The 24,165-nt window shown below is 35.0% G+C and overlaps 1 protein-coding gene across 1 annotated transcript in view; it reads right to left on the reverse strand.

Annotated features, from left to right (window-relative positions):
• Positions 1-24,165, reverse strand: part of LOC106673990 (glutamate receptor ionotropic, kainate 2-like) — a 282,478-nt gene that overhangs the window by 16,762 nt on the left and 241,551 nt on the right. Inside the window, exon 11 of the mRNA XM_024229005.1 lies at positions 672-776. Within this exon, the coding sequence (XP_024084773.1) occupies positions 672-776 (105 nt within the window). The remainder of the gene's footprint in view (positions 1-671; positions 777-24,165) is intronic.

The raw sequence follows: 24,165 nt of genomic DNA on the forward strand, positions 1-24,165 counted from the left end.
TGTCAAAAAGGTGAATCGCACGCAAAGTAGTTTCAAATTGTTCACATAATTTAAAATCATTACCATGAATCAAAAGTGACAGCGGGGTTTTTTATAATCAGTTTTCCCCGCTAAACGCAGTGACTGGCTAAACAATACAAAATGATTAAAATATTAAGGTTGTAGAAGGTTATAAAGCCCAATGTCTTTTGCACTTCTAACGCAAATGTAAAAAGAGTCAGGTTACAATATGTACATATGTAAATATTTAGTAAAATATACTAGTTTTTCTTCTCTTCTGAGGTTGAACTTGGCCTCAGGTACACTGCATTATTTCTCTCAAAAAAAGGTAAAAATTGGAAACTAGACTAAAAATTAGTTAAAAGGTATTTTTTGTTTTTTTGATAGCGTCATTGGTTCAAGATAAATTCAGCCAAGCCATGTAAAGAGGACACCCTTTATATAAAAAAGCGTTCCACTGGACAAATATTATTAATTTAATATCAGTCGCATTTAGCTCTTGTCGACTTTGTTGGTAATGTTCTCGAGAAGATTTGCCGTCTTATGATTACTGGAAACTCCGAGGTGATAACGGACGTCTGAGAAGTTTCTCGGTTTCGTTATCGCCGTCTGGGATCGGTCCCGTGGAAACTTTGCCCGTCCCGGTTTTCTCTTCTGGAAAGGAATATTACCTTGAAGAGTATGCTGATCCCGAGGTTCATGAACGGCTTCGTGAAGTCGATCACGCTTTCCCGGGCGTAGTTGATCGTCATGGAACCGACGGCTAAGTCCGCCTTCTGGGAACAGAAAAACAATGAAATTTGTACAAATAGCCGGAGAGAAAAATATACATCATATTCAAAAAGAAGAAAAAACACTTGATTTTCGTTCATTCCTGGTTGCTAAACATTTATTTATACTTGGCACAGCTTTTATCATGCAAAATTTGTTACACATAAATTAAGCCAGTTTTATACGCACTGAGTAGGAAAAAAATTAGCCACCATTTACAGTTTTCAACATTTCTTAGATATTATTCGACCTTACGAAAACATTTGGTCCATTTTAAAGGATGAGAAGTAAACAAAATACAGATAAAATTTCCCACTTGTGGTTATAATTGGATTTTGTAAATAAATCTTTGAATAGACGATTTCTTCTTAGTTGGTTTTTCGGTGAAGTTTTTTTCTAAAGTTCCGGTAGCTTTTTCTTTTTACAACTGTATTTATTTTTGTACTAAAAATGGCAAAAAGAGGGAAAATTCGAAAGGTTATAGGTTGAGATAGGGATTTGGTGTTCGAGTGGATCGAGGTGTGCTCAAGTGGGAGAGCAGCGTATTTAGCTAAAACTGGTCCTGGGTTCGAATCCCGGTTGTGTCACTAGCTTTTTCATTTCAACCAAAACCTTACAAAAAAAATTAATTAATTGAAAGTTCACTGTATGTTCGCAAAAATCCTAATTCCTCTTTCCAAAATATAGGAAAGGTTTTAGTTAAAAAAAAAAAAAAAATTAGAGGTGAGGTTCCGGACTTACAATTTTAAGCTGTATCGGTCTCAGCTTGTCCAGGGACTTCGGGACTATGATTATGACAGACAGTCGCTCATTATATCGGAAAATTCGCAATCGAGGTAAATTAGATCCTATTTTTGTGGCTGAGCATGACAAAACTAGCAACATTCTAAAAAATAACGACCTGACACCTATACAGGGAGCTGGTAATATCGGGAAAGTAACACGTAATTTGGCTGAAACAAATTTACGCCGGTGGTAACAAATGAGAAAAAGTATCATGGCTGATAAAGTTGCAGTGTTTTTAGGTGGAAATTCTGCCGAAAGAGAGGTGTCTGCAATCTGGACATGCTGTAATTAATGGTTTCCATGCCAGGGCATAGGAGAATTACCTAGAAGTACAGGGTACCTAACGAGAAAGCAGACAGACTGGCCAGAGGAGGATCTGCAAGATGATACATAGGCCTCGAACCTATTCTTGGGATAACAAAAACAAATATAAAATCCTCCATCGCAGAATGGATCCAAGCAAAACAAAAGGAGAAGTGGATACACTCTAGACATAGTAAACTTATGATGAAACAACCCTCACCGAGACTGGCAAAAGCACTGCAGCAATTGGAGAGGGCCAAACTCAGAGGAGTGGTAGGACTACTAACCGGTCACTGGCATCTGAGAAAACATCTACACAACATGGGTATATACAGCGATGATCCCATGTGAAGGTTATGTAATAAGGAGGAGGAAACAGCCATATCATCTTCGAATGCGAAGCAACAGCTCAATGGAGGTTTAACCTAACGTACGGAAAAAACTTAGGGAATCAAAATGCAACAGCGACAGTCAATGACCTGATACTTCTAAGGAGAAGGATTGAGTCTATTTCACTAAACTAGGAACTAGGAAGGTACAATAACCCAGAAGGCTGCAGTGCCGGGGGAGTGCAAACCCCGCTCCCTAGTATCGTTTTTCACCATACCATACCATACTACAAGTGAAATTGATGACATGTACAAATTGAAGGGACAAAATGTAAAACTAAAGGTGGCCATTCACGTTCGCACCTAGCACGGAGCGACGCCGTTCCAAAAACCACGTCAATGGCAAAACTGAACTGGCATTCCCGGCTGTGCAGAATATTCGCCCGGTCCAAACTCCATCGCGCCACTCCAAATATCTACGGCCCGACGACGGCATGGCGCGTTCGTGAATGGGAAAACCCTCGTTTTTTTGGCGCAGTCTCCGTCTTTCTGTCACTGAGCAAACATCTCCGTCGTACATTCTCAAAAAGTCAAAAACGTTTATTCTTTATTGGTAATGACATCCAATCGAGATTTTATTGTTGACGATAGAAATAAAAGAAATTCGATCTTCAACCAGTTGGTCGACGTTTTCAAAACAAAGGATACAAATGCAACGAGAGATGCGGTATTGATAACCCCTAACAATGATCAGAAATCATAGTAGAGAACTTAAGTTCTTTGTAGTTCATCCCTGTAGCGAGAAATCGTAATGTGGTTGCCAACCTTTCATGTAGTGATGATTTCTCTCATGGCTGTCTTTTGTTTTTTAATCAAGGGGTAACAAGCTGGAGTAAATATAATTTTTTTTGTAAGGTTTTGCTTGAAATGAAAAAATAATGTCACGAGGGGATTCGAATCCACGACATTTGGCTAAATACGCCGCTGTGCTAACCACTTGAGCTATCGTGACTTCGGTAGTTCGATCCACTCGGACACCAACTCCCCATCTCAAACTACAACCTTTCGAATTTTCTCTCTTTTTGCCATTTTTTTGGTGTCGGGGAGGATCGAAGTCACGATAGCTCAAGTGGTTGAGCAGCGGCGTATTTAGCCGGAGCCCATGGATTCCGATCCCGCTCGTGGCACTAGCTTTTTCATTTCAAACAAAACCTTACAAAAAAGATTAAATAATTGAAATAAGTAATTTGGTCAATAGAACACTAAATATAATGAATAAATAAGACGTTTCATTCATCCTTAAATAGTTCCTCCAATCAGCGGGTTCAAGGGAAAGATCTTTCATCAAATTAATGTGGGTATTACGGCTTCTGTTCAGGAGCCACTTCTTACACCATTTCCTTTTCGATTTTTTGCTTTTAATATGTAAATAAACAGAAGAGTAGCACAAGAGATCGTCATGCATTTTGAGAAGGTAATTCACTGGTTGACGTTCGGACGATTGGCTCTGGAGCGGTCGTGAACGCCCCCTCAAATTTCAGGCTCTCCAAATGGAGCTGTACGTCTTGGCGCGGTTCCATTTGGAGTGATCGTGAATGGCCACCTTAAGTGGCAGTCAAGTTTGAAGAATCACCAAGTGGTGACACCTCTACTAGGGTCTACGTGTGACCGGCTGCAAAACAGGTCGTAAGGCCACTGCCACTTCACAACACTTGGTGGATTATTCAAGATAGTTCGTGATTAACGTATAAAACTAAATTATTGGGATGTAATGCAAGGGAGTTGTAGAATTTTATGTATCGGGATTTTATGACGACTTTGACAAAAGGAATTTTAAAGTAAAACTGCTTTTAGAAAAATATTTCCCATCCATAAAAAAAACACATCATAATGCAGAGGTAAATAATCGGGCAAAAATCCTTGAAATGGTAATGCACATTTTTCAAGATTTTACATCCTCTTTATGCTATTTTACAAAACATATTTCTAATAACCTTCTACGACTAATTTACGCTAAGTCTTACATGCATCCAAATATTTTTTATACATTTAGTTAAATTCATTCATTTATTGTTGAAAATATCATTTTAATTTAAGCGGAGGAGAGAGAGCGAGAAGAAGATTGGAAGGGTGAATTATAGTCGGAGAGAATGAGTAAGGAATAAATAAAATTACAACTGCGACAATCTGGGCAAACAAATTAAGAAAGAGGAAAGAATAAAAACGTGAACATAAAAATTGAAACACAAAGGAGGGAGGCTTAGAATTGTTATTACTATTTAAGTATTATTAAATAAATGAAAATGTAAGTTTAATTGAATAAATAAAATACAATTAATTAAGGTTTTTAGTTCAGATAAAAAAGTCAATGGCACGAGCGGGATTCGAACCCACGACCTTCGGCTAGATACGCTGCTGCTCTACCACTTGAGCTACCACCTCGATCCGCTCGGACACTAACTTCCCATCTCAACCCCACCTTTTGAATTTTTCCTCCTTTTTGCCTAAATTGTTATATATTATTTGGTCAAGCGGACCACGAAATTAGTGGATTTAATGAATAAATAAATAATAAAAGTGAGTGAGTGGGTGAAAGAGGGAAAAAAATAGAGAAAATAAAATATTTGAAGGGTGAGTGTTAAAAAAAGAGAAAAAAGAAAGAAAGAGAGAGAGAGAGAGTGAGAGAGAAGAATATTGGGAGGGTGAATTATAGTTGGAGATAGTGAGTAAGGGATAAATAAAAATACAACTACGACTAGCTGGACAACAAATAAAGAAAGAGGAAATAATACAAATGTGAACATAAAAAATTGAAACACAAAGGGGGAGGCTTAGAAGTCTTATTATTATCTAAGTACTATTAAATAAATGATAATGTAAGTGGTTAATTTAATAAAAAAAGTGAATGTGAGTGAGTGGTTGGAAGAGAGAAAGAAAGATAGTGAAGAGAAAATATTTGAATGGTGAGTGATAATTGAGTGTTAAAGAAAGAGAAAGAAAGAGAGAGAGAGTGAGAGAGAGAAAGAGAGAGAGAGTTTGATTGAATAATTTAATAAATAAAAAGCGAGTTGCCAATAAAATAAATGGATAAAAGTGTGTGCGAGTGTGTGACTGAGTGAATGAGAACGAGATTGATTGACCGACGCAAAGTTAGGTCTCATGGGCCATTTTGTCCACTTAACGCGAGTTACGTTGTACATTATACATACAATTTACTCAAACTCTTTTGGCCTTTACAATTTATTTTACAAATAGAATACAAGAATAAAGTTTTACTTATTTTTTTATTAAATATTTCGTTACAAAAGTTTTTTGATTTATAAATTGATAATATATCATGTGTTTATTTAAGTAAAATCAATGAATAACAATCAAAAGAAAAATAAAAAATAAACAAAACTTTAGCAAGAATTTTTGATAGTTACTCATGACTTTAAATTACTTAATTAATTTTTAATTTTCGTTATTATTATAGTTATTTAGACCTAACAAAAAAACATAATATGTACATAATATTAATTACTTTATGTTTCCATGATTTTTATGGTATATTACTTATTTTCCATCTGTTGTAATGATTGAAAAACTGAACAAATGACGAAAAGATTAAGAGAAAGAAAGAGAGAAAGAAAGAGAGAGAGAGAGAGAGAGAGAGAGAGAAAGAGAGAGAGAGAGAGAGAGAGAGAGAGAAATAAGAAAAATAGATGCAGTGAACAAGACAGTACATAGAAAGAAGAAAATGATCATGTAAGAACAACTAAATAGAAGTATTATTTTAAAAATTAAACTTATTCGCAATAAAAACGAAAGGAAGGTATGAATTGGACAATCAATTAATTTTTTTGTTGTTTAATGAAAGAAATATTACTGAAAGAATGGGGGTGCATCAATATTTTCGAAAAATTACCCTTAAAGCATGAATCCGCAAGAAGTCAGAGACGAGCACATTTCTGACAAGATTACTTGACTCTGAATAAAAAAAAAAAAAAAAGAAAAATCACAATTTTTACCACAGTATTTTTTTTATGTTAAAAATTAAGTATTGATTCTAAATATGTAACGATTAACGAGCTTTCGTCATTAAACATCATTTAATTTATTCAAGAAACTTGTTTTTTGTTAATATTTCGATTGTTTGATGAATAATAATAATTTTCCAACAGATAGAATTTTATGTTAACAAATTTATCACCGTTTTGTACGAACACAATGGTTTTAAGAGGGGAGAGAAGATTTGTATCTTCTTAAAGTTTGTACTTGTTTTGCACGGTGGAAAGAATTGAATTGAAGCAGTCGAGGAGCATAAATACCAGGTAAACGCCCGTTGTTTGTTCCGTTTTCCCACCTTTCAAGATGGAAGGGGAAAAATCGCATTTTGTGTGAAATTGGGCTTTAAGGGCTTTACAATTTACATTAGGAAAAGCCCTTTTCGCATTGCAACACTCTACTATCTCCCGTCATTTAGCAATTGTTTGAGTGCGTGAAATATTTAATCTCAATTTTAAAAACGATTAAACATTTATTTCAATTCCGAAAGAATCGTTTCTTGAAAGTGCACTGCTCAACCATTTGTTTGTGTTCCTCCTAACTTTATGAAGTGACAGAAAGATAGTACTAAAAAAATTATTTTGTTTATTTATACAATCATTTAGTTAGTATTTAAATAGGAGTTTGTATTCTAATGATTTATTCTCAATTTTTCTATCTGCATGACACTCAAAAACACTTTCCCTATCATTCCCACTCTTTCTCTATCTACTTTTGTCTTCTTCTCACTCTTTCCTCAATTTTTTTCTCGTTAATTGCAAGAGACAACCAGAGACTAAATTTGGGAAATTTTTTAAATAAAACGACATTCGTTGTTTCTTCATATTCTTCTTTTCATTTATTCAATTTTTCAATCAAACACTATCTGATCCTGTTTTTCTTACTCACTCTATCTCAGTCTTCCTCGTTCCCTTCTTCTCTCTCTCTCTCTCTTGTACTCTCTCTCACTTTCTGTCTCTCTGGCTGTCTGTCTCTTTCAATTTCTGTCTTCTGCCTCTCTCTCTCCCTCTCTCTCTCACTTTTTGACTGTGTGTCTCTCTCTCTTTCTCTCTTTCTGTCTGTCTCTCTCTCTCTCTCTTTCTCTCTCACTTTCTGTCTGTCTCTCTTTCTCTCTTTATCTTTGTGACTGTGTATCTGTCTGTTTGTCTTTCTTTTTCTGTCTCTCTGTCTGTCTGTTTCTCTTTTTGTCTGTCTGTCTGTCTGTCTCTCTCTCTCTATCTCTCTGTCCCTCTCTCCCTCTCTCTCACTTTCTGCCTCTCTCTCACTTTCTGTATGTCTGTCTCTCTTTCTGTCTGTCTGTCTGTCTCTCTCTCTCACTTTCTGTCTGCCTGTCTTTCTGTCTGTCTGTCTCTCCCTATCTCTTTCTCTCTCACTTTCTGACTGTCTGTCTGTCTCTCGCCCTCTCTCATTCCCTCTCTCTCACTTTCTGTCTGTCTGTCTCTCTTTCTGTCTGTCTGTCTCTCTCTATCTTTTTCTCTCTCACTTTCTGTCTGTCTGTCTCTCTTTCTGTCTGTCTCTCTCTCTATCTCTTTCTCTCTCACTTTTTGACTGTCTGTCTGTCTCTCTCTCTCTCTCTCTCTCTCTCTCTCACTTTCTGACTGTCTTTCTCTTTCTCTCTCACTCTCTATCTCTTTCTCTCCCTCTTTCTTTCTGTCTGTCTGTCTCTCTCTTTCTGTCTGTCTCTTTCTCTCTCTCTCACTCTCTCTTTTTATTTCACTTCCTCACTCACACATCTTTTTTTTATTTGGTCAATTAGCAACTCATTTTATTATTTATTTAAATATCCACTCTCCCTTCTTCCAACTTTTTGTCTTCCACTCTCACTCTCCCGCTATTTCAATCTCTCTCTCCCTTGTTCTTTTCTCTCTCTCTCTCTATAATTATTTTCTCTCTCTTTCTCATTCACTCATTCCCTCGCTCACTTATACGTTTATTCCATTAACCATTAACTTTTTCATTCATTTAATCAGACTCATCGCACTATAGCTAGCTATATTCTATATAACATAGAATATATTCACAGTTATGTGTTCATTCACACATTTGGGATATCACAGGAATTCAAAACAGACTTGCCTACTCACGCTCAATCAAATAGCTAAAGTCAAAACGATGTAATGATAAACGAAATACGTGCAAAAGCTTCCCCTTAGTCGTATAATATTGCTACAATATCATGAAGAACGCTAAAAATATTTTTTTGTATTTTTTCAATGACCAGTCACATTATTTTGAACAATATTTTTATATCGTTGTGACATATCGAGTAAATGAGGCAAGCAGGTCCTGAAAAATTAAAAAAATTGATAATGTATGGTACTTACGTTTATGTTTTGCATTCAGCAGAATGTTAACGTTTTTATTTAATGTAAATCACTATCAATAATTACCACCAGGCTTGTGAAAAATGCAAGGTTTTTGCTTTTATAGGTCTGAAATAATTAACGATTTAACTATTTAATAATTCATCAAAAAAATTCTAACAAAGAGAAACTAGAATGGTTAGACCTGGGAAATACTTTTAATAACAATGAGTACATAATTGTACATTACAAATAGTGGGTTTTGCTATTTTTCTACACTAATTATTAACTAATTATTCAGATATCGTGAGATGCGGTCTGGTTTCAGAAAAACATTTTCTTTATCTTGCCAACGTTTCGATCTTTAGTGAGATCATCTTCAGGGCTTGGGATTTACAAACATTGTTTAAATTTAACAAATAGATGTAGGATGTGGAAAAAAAGTGAATTTATACAATTCAAAAAAAAAATTTTTATATTCAATCAAAGTATTGTACGTCGGATTTTGAAGGATAGAATAACATTTTTGTATGAGAAGTCGGATTCTTTGAGGTGAAAGGAGAGAAAAGAGTAAACAAATATAAATTCATTTTTCACATCCTACATGTATTTGTTAAATTTGAACAATGTTTGTAAATCCCTGAAGATGATCTCAATAATGTTCGAAACGTAGGCACGATAAAGAAAATGTTTTTCTGAAACCTACATCACACCAGATCGCATCTCACGTTATCTGAATAATTATCGACTAAACTAATCACCACACACTAATTATTAACCTAGTGTCTAAACTGAAATACTTAGGTTGTCATTTATTAAAAATATATAAAGGTCGAGAACAAACTTCAATATTTTGGGACTTACAAGAAAAGGCAAAGGACCTAGGATACTGATTTTAAAATTAATATATTATTAATTATATTCACTTCCAGGTGTGACTAGGTCTAAATATATTAGCGTTCGTGATAATGACTAGGTCTCAATGAAAAAATTATTTATGTTCCCTCTTAAACTCCAATCATAGAGTTTCTTATGAATGCCAAATCTTCAGGTCGTATCGTATGCTTTTCCCAGGTCGAACAAGACAGCTAAAGCACGCTCCCTTTCTACGAAAATGTTCTGAATAGCACTTTTAAGTAGCGCTACATGATCTTCAGAGCAAATGTGCTTTCTAAACCCAGCCTGGTTTGGCTGAACAGAACTTTTTTCTCAATAAACTAATTTAACGTTTTGTTAATTTTGGCTTCCAATGTCTTGTTGAGATGTTAGAGAAATAGGTCTGTAATTTTCTGGGAGGCTAGGATCTTTACCCGGCTTAGTATGGGTGAATCGACGTAATTGTTACAAATTTTTGTATTATTTTAGTATATGATTTATCTGTTGGGTTAACTATAGTATATTTTATACGTACAGTATACTCTTGGTAAAGGGAGTTTGTAATTTCAAGCTTATTCTGATTGACACAATCAAATGATATCCATGAAAATTTCATTCATTTGTTTCTTGTGGTTGATTTGTTAGGTTGAAAATCATGTTGTGCGGGTATTATGAATTTATTGCAGAGAAATGCAATGATATAGACAAGAGATTTGAAAATTTCATGGCAGGTTGATGGTAAATGGGAAGATAATTAGTAACTTTAGATGGACAGCCGGATTTTAAAACTGGTTTAATCACTAGTGTGTCATTTCCTCGCATAAACATCACAACATTACTAAATCAAACGTACTGAATTTATCGATTGTCCGCACTTTGTAAAAACGTGTTCGGCTTACTAATGGACGAACGAAACATTTATTGGCCGTTAACACACCTCGGATGCGGTAGAACTCTAGGCTTATTTTCAACGTTGGAATTTACTCTTTGACTCTCGGATACCAATAATATGTTCTATAGACATTTGTTGTTTTTATTTTTTTTGCTACGTATTAAAAAGAATTAGGGAAGATACACTGAGATAGAAAAATTTGAAGGAATACCGCCACTTGTATAGTTTTCTATATACAGAATCAGGGGATTTGATATTTTTAAGATTAATTAAGAATTTGAAGAATTAATTAGATTTCGCGGTCCGATTGACCAAATAACATTCTTCAATTAATTCATCTTTATGTAAGGTATTGGTTGAGATAAAAAGTCAGTGTGACGAATAGGATTCGAACCCACGACCTTCGGCTAAATACGCCGCTGCTCTACCACTTGAGCTATCGTGACTTCTATCCACTCGGACACTAACTTCCCATCTCAACCCCACCTTTTGAATTTTCCCTCCTTTTTGCCATTTTTCAAATGTCGTGTAATTTATTTGATTCTCGGCGACAAATGAAATGGCCACGGAGAGATTTAGTGAAGTATACTTCATTTGAACTTATTAAATTCACTACTTTTCGTGGTCCGATTGACCAATTAATGTTTTTCCATTAATTAAGTTTTTTAGTTGAGATAAAAAATTCAGTGTCACGGGCGAGATTCGAACCCACGATCTTCGGCTTGATACGCCGCTACTCTACCACTTGAGCTATCGTGACTTCGATCCACTCGAACACCAACTTCCCATCTCAACCTTTCGAATTTTGAATAATGACAAACAGGAGGGAAAATCGAAAGGTGGGGGGTCCCTAGCATTTTTATTTTATTTTTAATTCCCTAATTTCGTGGTCCGCTTGACCAATTAATATATTAAAATTAATTAACGTTTTTAGTTGAAACAAATAGTCAATGGCACGAGCGGGATTCGAACTCACGACCTTCGGCTACATACGACGCTGCTCTACCACTTGAGCTATCAGCGTGTTTAGCTGAAGGTCGTGGGTTCGAACCCCGCTCATGTCCCTGAATTTTTTATCCCAACCAATACCTTACATAAAAAGAACAATTAATTGAAAGAAGTAACCTGGTCAATTGACCACAAAAACGTAAATGGATTAATAAAATTAATTGTNATATATATATATTACACAGGGAGGGCGACCAGGACCCGAGGGGTTAAAAGCCTGAGTAGGCCCGTACCCCATCAACCAATACCTTACATAAATGTGTGGTGATTAGTGACCGTTAATCGATAATTATTCTGAAATCGTGAGATGCGGTCTGGTGTGATGTAGGTTTCAGAAAATCGTTTTCTTTTCCCTGCCAAGAGTGCCCTAGTGCCCCCCAGGCACTCTCAACACGACCCGCAAGAATGGCACAATTACACAGAAGACAAACACTTTGAGCCCTGAAGATGACCTCAATAAAGATCGAAACGTTTTGCACGATAAAGAAAATGTTTTTCTGAAACCTACATCACACCAGACCGCATCTCACGATTTCTGAATAATTACCTTACATAAAGATTAATTGATTTGAAGAATTTTTTGCGTAGTGGCAAGCTGCGATTTATCAAATTTGCGACTATTGAAGAAACTGCGTGTTGTATATAAGAATACAGTTCGGCAAAGATCATGGACTCAAGCCAAACGAACTTCCATTAATCACTTTTAACGGTGGTTTTCACTGAGAGTAGATCATGCTGCACATTCGGCCGGATTAAACCTTCTCCGTGCCTTTTCCAGAGCCGGACCCGTTTTCATCAAATACCCCTTTCATGAAATAGGCGGAAAGATTACCGTTATCAATCACGGATTAATTACGCATATAGCAAATTCCCTACGCGATATATCACGATTTGTCTTAAATCAAGAGTAGTACGTTTGGAAATTACCATAATAAATAATCATAGACCGCTCTGAGCGGTCTTATAATCTCCCGGAATGACTTTTCTCAAAATTAAAGTATAAATTAGAATAAACTGGCAAAAAAATTCACTTGTTTTCGTGGTCCACTTGACCAATTAATTTCTTTCAAATAATTCACTCGGACACTAACTTCCCATCTCAACCCCACCTTTGAATTTTCTCTCCTTAAAAAATGGCAAAAAGGAGGGAAAATTCAAAAAGTGGGGTTGAGATGGGAAGTTAGTGTCCGAGTGGATCGAGGTCACGATAGCTCAAGTGGTAGAGCAGCGGCGTATTTAGCCGGAGGTCGTGGGTTCGAATCCCGCTCGTGACACTGACTTTTTGATCTCAATCAAAAACCTGAATTACTAAAAAAATCATTTTTCATTACTACAATTTTCATTACAGTAATGTCTAAACTGCTCAAAAGTGAATAGAGATATTTGTAATTTATTGTTATTATATTAATTTTAATTAAATTAACTGATATATTCTTGTCAGTTGGGTAAAACGAAACTGATTATTTGAAGAGCGTGAGATGCAGTCTGGTGTGACGTAGGTTTTAGAAAAACGTTTTCTTTATCGTGCCAACATTTCAATCTATAGTGAGATCATCTTCAGGGCTCAAAGTATTTGTTTTCCGTGTGGATGTGACATTCTTGTGTGTCGTGTTGAGGGTGCCGCTTTTTTTGTGATTATTTTAGCTTGACCCGACTCTATTCCACAGAAGACCAAAAAAACATATTTTTCATAAAACGTAGCAGGCACTTCAACACGCCACGCAAGATTGTCACAAATTAAACAGAAGACATACTCTTTGGGTGAGTAGAAATACTTTGATTGAATGTTAAAAAAAATATATTTTGCATTGTATAAATTCGCTTTTTTTCACATCCTACATGGACTTAAACAAGGTTTGTAAATCCCAGGCCCTGAAGATGATCTCAATAAAGACCGGAACGTTGGCATGACAAAGAAAATGTTTTTCTGAAACCTACATCACACCAGACCGCATCTCACGATTTTTAAATAATTATCGATTAACGGTCGCTAATCACCACAATTGTTCTAAAATATTATTGCAAAATTAATGGTTGGCTTAATAAGACCAGTTTTAATAAATAAATTTAATTTAAAAAAAACATTCCCTAACGATACAGATTTATACCCAGACTTACATATGATTATTCAGATAATGTTAAACGGTCAAAAACCTTCCAATGTGCAGTGTAATGACCAATTTTTAGTAAGTTGCAATAATGTATCCAGTCATTCGGAGAAACTAGAGAAAAATGACTATTATACAGTAGCACAGCCTTGCTCGTTTAGTCTTTCTCATTATACCATTGCTGGAATTTTGTTTAGTGCATCGACGTGAATAATTTTCACGTGAGGGCCTCACAAAAGCATCATTAATTTCTGGCTTTATTTTCTTGTTCATTAATTAACTTTAGGTTCTATTGTCTAATTGTTTAACGGTACAAACACGAGTTTGTACATATTTCAGAACAGCAACCTGTTATTTATTATTCTCGGCTATGATTTAATGGATCGTGGCCACTTCCCTGCCAATGAAGAAGACGTCAATTGTAAATTTACATCGATTTTATAGTTTGTTACTTATTTCAAACAATATGCATTGTTATCTTTATGTTTATTACAATTTATGTAATTATTTTAATACAAACTAAATTAAACGAGATGAGAAATTCATACATAATAAAAATTAGTTAAATGAGGTGGCTTGAAAAAAAATTAATCAAAATACAGAAAGAACATTTCATGATAAAGTAAATTTAATCTACAATTTATTGCCTTAATATTATATACCAGTAGGAGGGATTTTTTTCTCGTTTGAACAAATTTGAAATGTCAGAAAAGTGTGCATGAATAAATCAAAAGAACACTTTCAAAAGAAAAATAATTCTTGTATTGCAATGTCAAAGGAACTTTGAATTAATATTAATGATTTGAAATTAACAATTTTGTTGTTGAAAAAGAAAACTGACCAATTATTAATATTATTTATACATTGGAACACAAAAATAAAATGTAATAATAATAGCAAAAAATAAGAGGAAATAAAGTGACCCTGTATTTGTGGACAATAAATTATTAAAAGGAAGCTATTCTTACATTAATAAAAAATTCAACCAACAAATCGGAAAACGAACTTTGTACTAATTTAAACAAATGAAATATTCACTCGAATGTTATCATTGAAAATAATATGGAAATCCTTTTCAAACGAAAAACAAATGAAAATTAAAAAACCTTATGCGGTGATCGCACTTGATGAAAGTGGGCTGAATTTTTTTACAGATCAACACCCTTTTTTTCTTGTGTGATGATCGCACTTGATGAAAGTGGGCTGAATGTTTTTTCAGATCAACACCTTTTTTTTCTTATGTGATGATCGCGCTTGATGAAAGTGGGCTGAATGTTTTTTCAGATCAACACCTTTTTTTTCTTATGGGATGATCGCACTTGATGAAAGTGGGCTAAATTTTTTTGCAGATCAACACCTTTTTTTCTTATGTGATGATCGCGCTTGATGAAAGTGGGCTGAATTTTTTTTTGCAGATCAACACCTTTTTTTTCTTATGCGATGATCGCACTTGATGAAAGTGGGCTGAATTGTTTTTGCAGATCAACATCTTTTTTTTCTTATGTGATGATCGCACTTGATAAAAGTGGGCTGAATTTTTTTTGCAGATCAACACCTTTTTTTTCTTATGCGATGATTGCGCTTGACTAAAGTGGGCTGAATTTTTTTTCAGATCAACACCTTTTTTTTCTTATGTGATGATCGCGCTTGATGAAAGTGGGCTGAATTTTTTTGCAGATCAACACTTTTTTTTCCTATGTGATGATCGCGCTGGTGAAAATGGGCTGAATGTCTTAGGAGATCAACACCTTTTTTTCTTGCCAAAGAAAATGTGACAGTTCCCCCCCCATAAAGAAAAGTTTTGCTTCCAGCTCAGCTCTAACCCGTCCTTTTCCAGTGGAAGTCTCTTCCACCTCCCTATTGTGAAGCTTGTGGAAGGGCTTGGGGTGTCCCTTATAAATTTCACCGGGATAAATTTATTACCTGGGTTTGCTCTTAATCCGTTATTAATTTAAACTCTTTATCGATTTTTTAATCAATAAAAGTAATGAAATCAGTATAATACCGATTATTCGAAGAATGGTTTGTAAATGATCAATGGTTGTATAGAGTGCTTAATCTCGACGATGGATTTTCCACGTCAAATCAAGAAAATTCGTTATATAGAATGGACAGTGTAAACGAGCACATTTTCACCATCATTACTCTTGTCCACATAAAGTCATGTTCCCACTTGTCCTCCAATCAATGTTAACGGGAGTCGAAATGCCGGTGACATAGCACGGAGTGGAGTTGAACGCCTATTACTTTCTTTGACTGATGAAAACACTCCATCCATCATTCTACGGACGTTTTCTTTTAACAGCGTGTCTGTATTTTATTTACATTTTGTCAATGAAAATTGAGGTCGAAAAATTTAACTGGAAAACTACCAAACATATTCAATGAAAAAATTGGTATATATAAGATATTGGTGTGGACTTTAAAATCATGACTTTATTTACATATACACTTACTTGAATACTGTATAAAAATGACAAACAGAAATCTTTGTATCAATTATTATATCAATAACAATCTATATCAAAGGTAGATCGGAAACTTGAAAAAGTCGAAGTTAAAAAATCAATTTTTGTCAGGATTTCTTGTTTTTTAAATCTAGTGAATCAAGTGATGGACAGCGCCCTTGGACTCAGCTCACATTTTGATTTCGCGATCGAGCTTAGTTTCGAGAAGACGCATCTCGTAATTTCTCTGATCTTGATGGCATGGTTTGTAGGACTTAGCCTTTCTCCCAAAACTATGCTTAAGTACTTTACCTTTTCGCTCAGCTTGATTCTTTTCCATTCGATCTTAATCACGGGGCTTGTACCTAATTTGCCTTTTAGCATTAGTGATTGGCATTTGTCAGGAGCAATTTTTAATTTGGCCTCTTCGCACCACGTTTTGATCGCCGTCACCATTGCTTTTGATTTTTTTTTCTAGCTCTTTCTTCGTATCGGCCTCTATGATGGTGACAAGGTCATCCACGAAAGCGACGAACTGAGCTCCCATTTCCTTCAGCTTTTCCAGGAGGCCGTTGAAGACAACGTTCCAGAAAAGTGGGCCTAGGACTGATCCTTGAGGGCACCCTTTTGTGACATTTTCTGTCTGTGACCATTTGCTTCGCTGCTATCTCAGCCCTACTTTCGTTAAAATAGCTCACGATCAACTTGAAAATGTTTTTAGGGATGCCCTTCCTTTTGAGCTCGTTTAACAATGTTGTCCATTCAACGGAGTCGAAGGCGCCTTGGATGTCGAAAAATATTCCCAAAACGTATTTATTTTCGCTATTTTCAGTTACCTCGAATAACTTAAGGACAGCATAAGTGTATATACAAACAGCAAGCCAGTTGCGGTTTCCAAATACAGAAGATAGTTTTAGGTACCCAAGGGCAACGCGAATAATTTACGTATGAACTTGCACTTTTTCTATTGCCTGAAACCTCGGATACCCAAAACCTGACAGCCGTAACACATCACCGCGCGAGAGACAGCATTAAACACACTAAATTTTGCGTTAATAGGGACATATTCTTGCGCTGATTCTGGCTGATACGTAAGAAGATAAGATCAAGGTTTTCCTTGATGTTGCACGTATCATTTAAGCTATTGTGATGAGTATTCGGGTGGATAGGTCAGTTGTATAAATGGTATAAAGGATAGGACCAAGAATGCCCCCTTGTGAGACGTCGGCACGTATTAGTCTGACTTCCGAGTCGTCTTGCTGCACATCAGTCTATCCTCTTTTTTTATCCGCTATTCCTTAAAAAACCTCAACGACTGCAGTTCGTACTATGATTTATATCAAGCCAACATGTATGATATAATAATATTTTTGTAAAGTGATAATCAACTCTTATAAGGATTTTATATTTTTGTTTGAATTAGTAGACTTATATTAGTAGTGTAATATGTTTTTATTATGTTACATAAATTTGTTACCAGTTATGCTCTTGAATAAAGTTGTGTTTTTGCCAAATTGCAATTGGGTGAATTAAAAATAGAGTTTATTCTTTAAAATCATTGGTTTTGATCATAGACGAACATAAAAATAAGCGGTAACGTAACAAAAACCCTTGTTTGCATTTAAACAGACAGGGAAAGTAAAATCCCAAGGGCCTGCAAGGCGAAGATTGCGTTGACTTCGGCAATTTCATGCTACCTCGTTCCGATTACATCGTTTCCTTTCATCTCGAACGGTTCCCGAAAGACCTATTCCTCCTAGACCTACTCGACAAAATGTCTAATCAGAAAAACTCCAGAAGGAGAACAAACTGCTCTCTATGTTTTGTATGCTTTCGGCCTACTTTTAGAGTAAATCCTTGATATAACGTATATGTATATATACACACTTATTTATTTTGACAATAAAAGGTATGTTATTAAGTATATTGATATTCACGTGAGCAGGGGTAAAAACAAATTTTACTATGTAAACTAATTTTTAACTTTTAACTAATTGTTAAGCGGGGAACACACTTAACCGATGGGATGCTACCCGATGCCTTGTCACGTTTTGGTAGGGTGTGCACATCGATGCGACGTCAAGCGCACGCCACTTACAGTCACAGCGTATATCACAATAATCACTATCAAAATCGCAACACCTCTTTTGTTCTTGATGCACTATTTTGAGCAAAACCATGTTTTACATTGTTAGTTAGATTTAATTGTTTTAAATAAACTCAACAATTACATCGTGTTGCTGACAATATAGCCTCTTCTCTCGAGCAAAAACAGCATTGCTTGGGTGTCTTTCTTGATTTAGAACAGGCCTACGATCGAGTCTGGCACTCGGGCTTGCTTGGAAACTGAGGAACATCCTCCCTCATACGTACTATCTTATACTGAGATCTTATCTGACGGATCGATTTTGTCGAGTCCGTCAGGGAACTGAATTCTCACCTTATGTACGCATAGGGGCGGGGGTTCCCCAGGGAAGCATACTTGGCCCTTTTCTATTTTCCATATACACTGCAGATATTCCTACACACGTTAACATTTCGACACACACATTCGCTGATGATACAGCGATTCTTACACGCAATTCGGACCCCTCAATTAACACTCAATTCTTACAACAACACCTTACTGAATTAACAATATGGTTCACAAGTGGAGAATAAAGGAGAATAAACCTAACAAAAAGCACACAGATCAATTTTACCTTACGTAAGAATGTCTGTCCTGCGGTGGATATAAATGGCATTCCATTGCCTACCACTGACTTTGTGCGTTATCTTGGACTTTTCATGGATAAACGACTGACTTGGAATCCCCACACAAGACTGAAAAGACAGCAAACAAACCGACGTTATAAATTGTTAAAAAGACTACTCGACTCACGATCAAAATTAGACCATGGAAATAAACTTTTAATTTACAGTTATTCAGAGTTATTCAGATATCGTGAGATGTGGCCGCGTGTGATTTAGGTTTCAGAAAAACATTTTCTTTATCGTGCCAACGTTTCGATCTTTTATTGAGATCATCTTCAGGGCCTGGGATTTACAAACAATGTTTACATTTAACAAATAAATTTAGGATGTGGAAAAGTGGATTTATACAATGCAAAATATATGTTATATTATATTTTAATTTACAAAACAATGATTAGACCTCTCTAGGCGTACGGTTGTGAAGTGTGGGGCTCAACCAAGGATTCCAATTCCCAGCGTCTCCAATCAATCCAATCTAAAATGCTCCGTCAAATTATGAATGTTCCTTTTTACGTTTCAAATTACACTATCCACAAAGACCTACACATCCCGTTTGTACATGAACTCATCAAAACCCGATATAAAAAATTGCATCAATNTCTGGAGAGTAAAAGTAATTTATTAGCGTGAAAGGAAGGGGGTGCTTATAACCCCGCCCCCGAGGAATATCGAGTACTCTGGAGGAATGAATGTGACCAGACATCTATGTTTGTGGTGATGTATATGTATTTATTGTATGTTTTGTTTCTATTCTGTAATTGACAACCTGAGGTACAATCGAGTGACTAGCATTCTAGGATATCAATGTAGTATATATCTGAAATCAGAGAGTCGTCAGTAAGCAGATCGAGACGCTCTAATGGCTGCAGTTTAAGACAAAATAAGCGTGAAAGAAAAGAAAAAGAAAGAAAACACGCAGAGGACCGGCGATGACCTCAGCTGTTTGTCGGCCCATAAACTTCCCACTTATATATATACATGTTCTGACGCTACTCTACGAAAATGGTGTAATTTTATGAGCAAAACCATGAAATAAATTGTTAGTTAAACTCTTTATATCAAAAAATGGTATTCCGGTGTTTTGATCAATTTTCTACCAAACCATTAAATAATAAATCAATAGAAACTAATGCATTTTTGATTTCGGTTAATTTAGTTGATATTAAAATCGGAATGTTGTAATTAATATAACCACAAAATTACATATACTTAGTTTGAAATAAACTACAAGAAATATAAGTATCCTATTCTGAGGCTACTCGACGAAAATGGTGTAATTTAATGAGCAAAACCATGAAATAAATTTTTGGTTAAATTTTATGAGTTAAACCGTGTAATAAATTGTAAGTTAAATTCGTTATATAAAAAAATGGTATTCCAGTTTTTTGATCAATTTTCTACCAAACCATAAAAATTAATTTAAAAAACTAATGAATTTTTGATCTCGGTTAATTTGGATTATTTTAAAATAGGAATGTTGTAATTATTATATCGATAAAATTACCTATACTTAGTTTGAAATAAACTACAAAAAATATGAGTGTCCTATTCTGACGCTACTCGACGAAAATGGTGTAATTTTATGAGCAAAACCATGAAATAAATTTTTGGTTAAATTTTATGAGTTAAACCGTGTAATAAATTGTAAGTTAAATTCGTTATATAAAAAATGGTATTCCGGTTTTTTGATCAATTTGCTACCAAAGCATAAAAATTAATTTAAAAAACCAATGAATTTTGGATTATATTAAAATAGGAATGTTGTAATTAATATAACGACAAAATAACGTATACTTAGTTTGAAATATACTACAAAATATATGAGTGTCCTATTCTGACGCTATTCGACAAAAATGATGTAATTTTAGGAGCAAAACCATGAAATAAATTGTTAATTAAATTTTATGAGTAAAACCATTAAATAAATTGTTAGTTAAATTTTATGAACAAAACCACGAAATAAATTGTTAGTTTAATTTTATGACTAAAACGGTGTAATAAATTGTTAGTTAAATTCATTATAACAGCAAATTGGGTTCCAGTGTTTTCATCAATTTTCTACCAAAGCATAAAAATTAAGTTAAAAAGTAATATATTTTTGATCTAGATTAATTTGGTTTGTATTAACATAGGAATGTTGTAATTAATATAACGACAAAATTACATATACTTAGTTTGAAATAAACTACAAGAAATTTGAGTGTCCTATTCTGACTCTATTCGACAAAAATGGTGTAATTTTATGAGCAAAACCATGAAATAAATTCTTAGTTAAATTGTATGAGCAAATCCATGAAATAAATTGTAAGTATAATTTTACGAGCGAATCTATTAAATAAATAGTTAGTTAAATTTTATGAGCAAAATCGTGTAATAAAGTCTAGTTAAATTTTATGAGCAAATCCATGTAATAAGTTAGTTCAATTCATTCTATCAATAAATGATATTCCTATGTTTTAAGTTTTTTCCTATGTTAAAAATCGTATGGCGGTGTTTTGATCAATTTTCTACCAAACCATAAAAATTAATTAAAAAATTAATAAAAACGAATGGAGTTTTGATCTCGGTTAATTTAGTTTATATTAAAATAAGTATGCTATAATTAATATAACAACAATAATACATGTAGTTTGAATAAAAATAGGAATGTTTTGTTCTTTTGTCATCGACTGTACTCGATGCTACCCGACGAAAATCTGGACAGTGGGGACTGAATAGCGTAGAGTAGGGTAGCGTTGCGTGGCATCGGGAAGATGTGCATGAGGTTAATACAATCTTATGGAAAACAATGTTAATTAACATTTAACAAACCAAGTTTAATATATAATATTTTAACTTGCACTTAAAACCATCTAGTGAAAATATTGTATTAATTATACATATATACAGGGGGTCGACCCTGGTTTACTCAAATTGACTGAAAGCAGAGTTGTCGAACGGCAAATTTGGTATATATTTTATTTATATATAATAATATATATATTTTCATTTCAGAAAAATGAATGAGAAATCTAGCCATAAAAGTGACATGCCACACGTAAATAATCCTTATGTCGGTTGATGCCTTTATATTTAAATAAAAATAGGAATGTTTTGTTCTTTTGTCATCGACTGTACTCGATGCTACCCGACGAAAATCTGGACAGTGAGGACTGAATAGCGTGGAGTGGGGTAGCGTTGCGTGGCATCGGGCAGATGTGCTCGGGGGTAATCCAATCTTATGGAAAATCTGACTTTGGATTTGCGTCAGGTAGCATCGGGTAGCGTCGTACAGTGTTGCATCGGGTAAGTGTGTTACCGGCCAAGCTCTATACAATCGAGTGAACTTTTATTTGTTCCTTTTCCTTTTGTTTTTTTATTTTCACAAATTTGGTAGCTTTGGACTTAACCAGTATTTGTAAAGCAAGTGTCTATACTTTTTGAATCAATAAAAAATATTTATTTTATATATTTGGCCAGTGAAATTGATGTCGTTAATCAGCTTTCACCTGTACTTCGTGATAATGGCCTCATCCGAAACGAAGTTTTACCTCTATTCGGGTAGGGCCGAGTTCCCAACTAGGCACTCAGGAGGCGTAAAGTTTGAGAATTGGTCAACGGGGAAAGTCCGATTGGTTAATTACTTCCGACTTGGACCCGCAGCAATTCTGAGGACACGACCAGGAGGAATCTTGCCAGATCCCACGAAAACACACCCCTTACAGTATTTTCAAGAAATTTATAAAGAATAAATCCTTGAAGGATTGTGTGAAAAACGACAATTTAACATGTCATTTCATTCTTCCTTTGCTGAGAAATTCATTAATTTATGTCTCAATTTTCTTTTATATTGCTACGTTGATAAAAGCCCATTTTATTCCAGTTGCATTTTGACCGAGAACAGATTAATTTCCATTTGATCTAATGTACAGAAAAAAAGAGAAGGGAATGGAGAGAAAAGTAGAAAGTGTTAGGTCTTCAATCTATAAATAATTCCGCCTCATGAATAAAATACAAGGAAAATGAGATTTACCCAACCGCCCTTAATACAATTTGAAGATTTGATTTTTCCCTGGGCCGGATTCCTTTAATTTCCTCCATTGCGGACCTCCAAGGGCGGAATAATTGAAAACATCCCTTAAATTCAAGCGCTTTTGTGAAGAAAATAAAAAAAAACTGGGGAAAAAAGATGTACATAAAAATACAAACCTGGTGTTAAAAGGGGCCGCGTTATTCATCAAGGTTTTACCTGATTTAATTACATCCACCGTCATGGGTTTAACGACTAAACAACTTTTAGTGGATAAATTTCAACGGTCCTTTAGCCTCACCTACATTTGAAAACTTTCGGACATCATTGTAGCTTGATTATCAAACTTTACCCATCGGGTTTCTGATCCTCTAAAGCCCTTGAAATATCCAGTTTAATGTAACACGGAAGGACTAAAGTTTCTTTATACAGATCAATTCAACACGTGCAATCTTTCCAAAAAGAAAGACATAAATTTTTCTAAATGTTTATTTCAGCTTCTTATCTTAAAATTCTAAATTTTCAGTATTATTAAATTTTTTTGACTATGTTCTCTCAAACACCGTCAAATTTGTATTTCAGCGTTTTTATTATTTGTCAGAACGTGGCAGTGTGGCAGACTAAACAAGCGAGAAAAAACGGACCATCCCAAATAGTAGTGTTGAAAGCATTTTATTTTATCAAAAATAAAGTGTTAAAGTTTTCTTTATAATAAAGGAGTCAGACGTGAATTTCTACAATACTGTTTCCTAAGATAATCGTGTTAAGGATATAAGAAGCTCCTTGAATGCGACACCGTTTTTATTTTTGATTTTTAAGTCTCCCCGCATTTGGAAAGGCTGTAAGCCCCCGTGTTGAGATTTTAGGGAGCACACCTAAGTATGTTCTACCCGGCATCTGGCACACGTGAGCAGAATTCCGAGCCAGTGGGAATCAATACATTAAATCAGGTAAGTGTTAAGTATCAGACTTCGTGCCGAGTTCCATTCTGCGGTGGTAATGTCGGCTCTGCATCCTTCATAACAGGCAAAAGCGGTTCGATATGGGACCTTTCTTTTTTACAAGGACTACGTTGACATATACTATATTATAATTATTTTTCAATTAATTAAGGTTTTTAGTTGAGATAAAAAGTCAGTGTCACGAGCGGGATTCGAGCCCACGAACTTCGGCTTGAAACGCCGCTACTCTACCACTTGAGCTATCGTGACTTCAATCCACTCGGACACCAACTTCCCATCTCAACCCCACTTTTTGAATTTTCCCTCCGTTTTGCCATTTTTCGAATGTCGTGTAATCTATTTGATTCTCGGCGACAAATGAAATTGCCACGGAGAGCTTTAGTGAAGTATAATTCATTTTAACTTATTGCGTTGCTTCAAACAGCGTTTCGACTGCAAAAGCCATCGCAGAGAAGGCAGGTGTTGATGTTTCTGTTCGAACTGTTCAGAGATTCCTTAAAAAAACTGAAAACATAGTTCGAAGAAAACTGAAACGCAAACCAGCTATGAAACCCCACCACAAACTAGCCC

The sequence above is a fragment of the Cimex lectularius genome, unplaced genomic scaffold (assembly GCF_000648675.2).
Source record: "Cimex lectularius strain Harlan isolate CLEC.00 unplaced genomic scaffold, Clec_2.1 scaffold231, whole genome shotgun sequence".
NCBI classification, from domain to species: Eukaryota; Metazoa; Arthropoda; class Insecta; order Hemiptera; family Cimicidae; genus Cimex; species Cimex lectularius.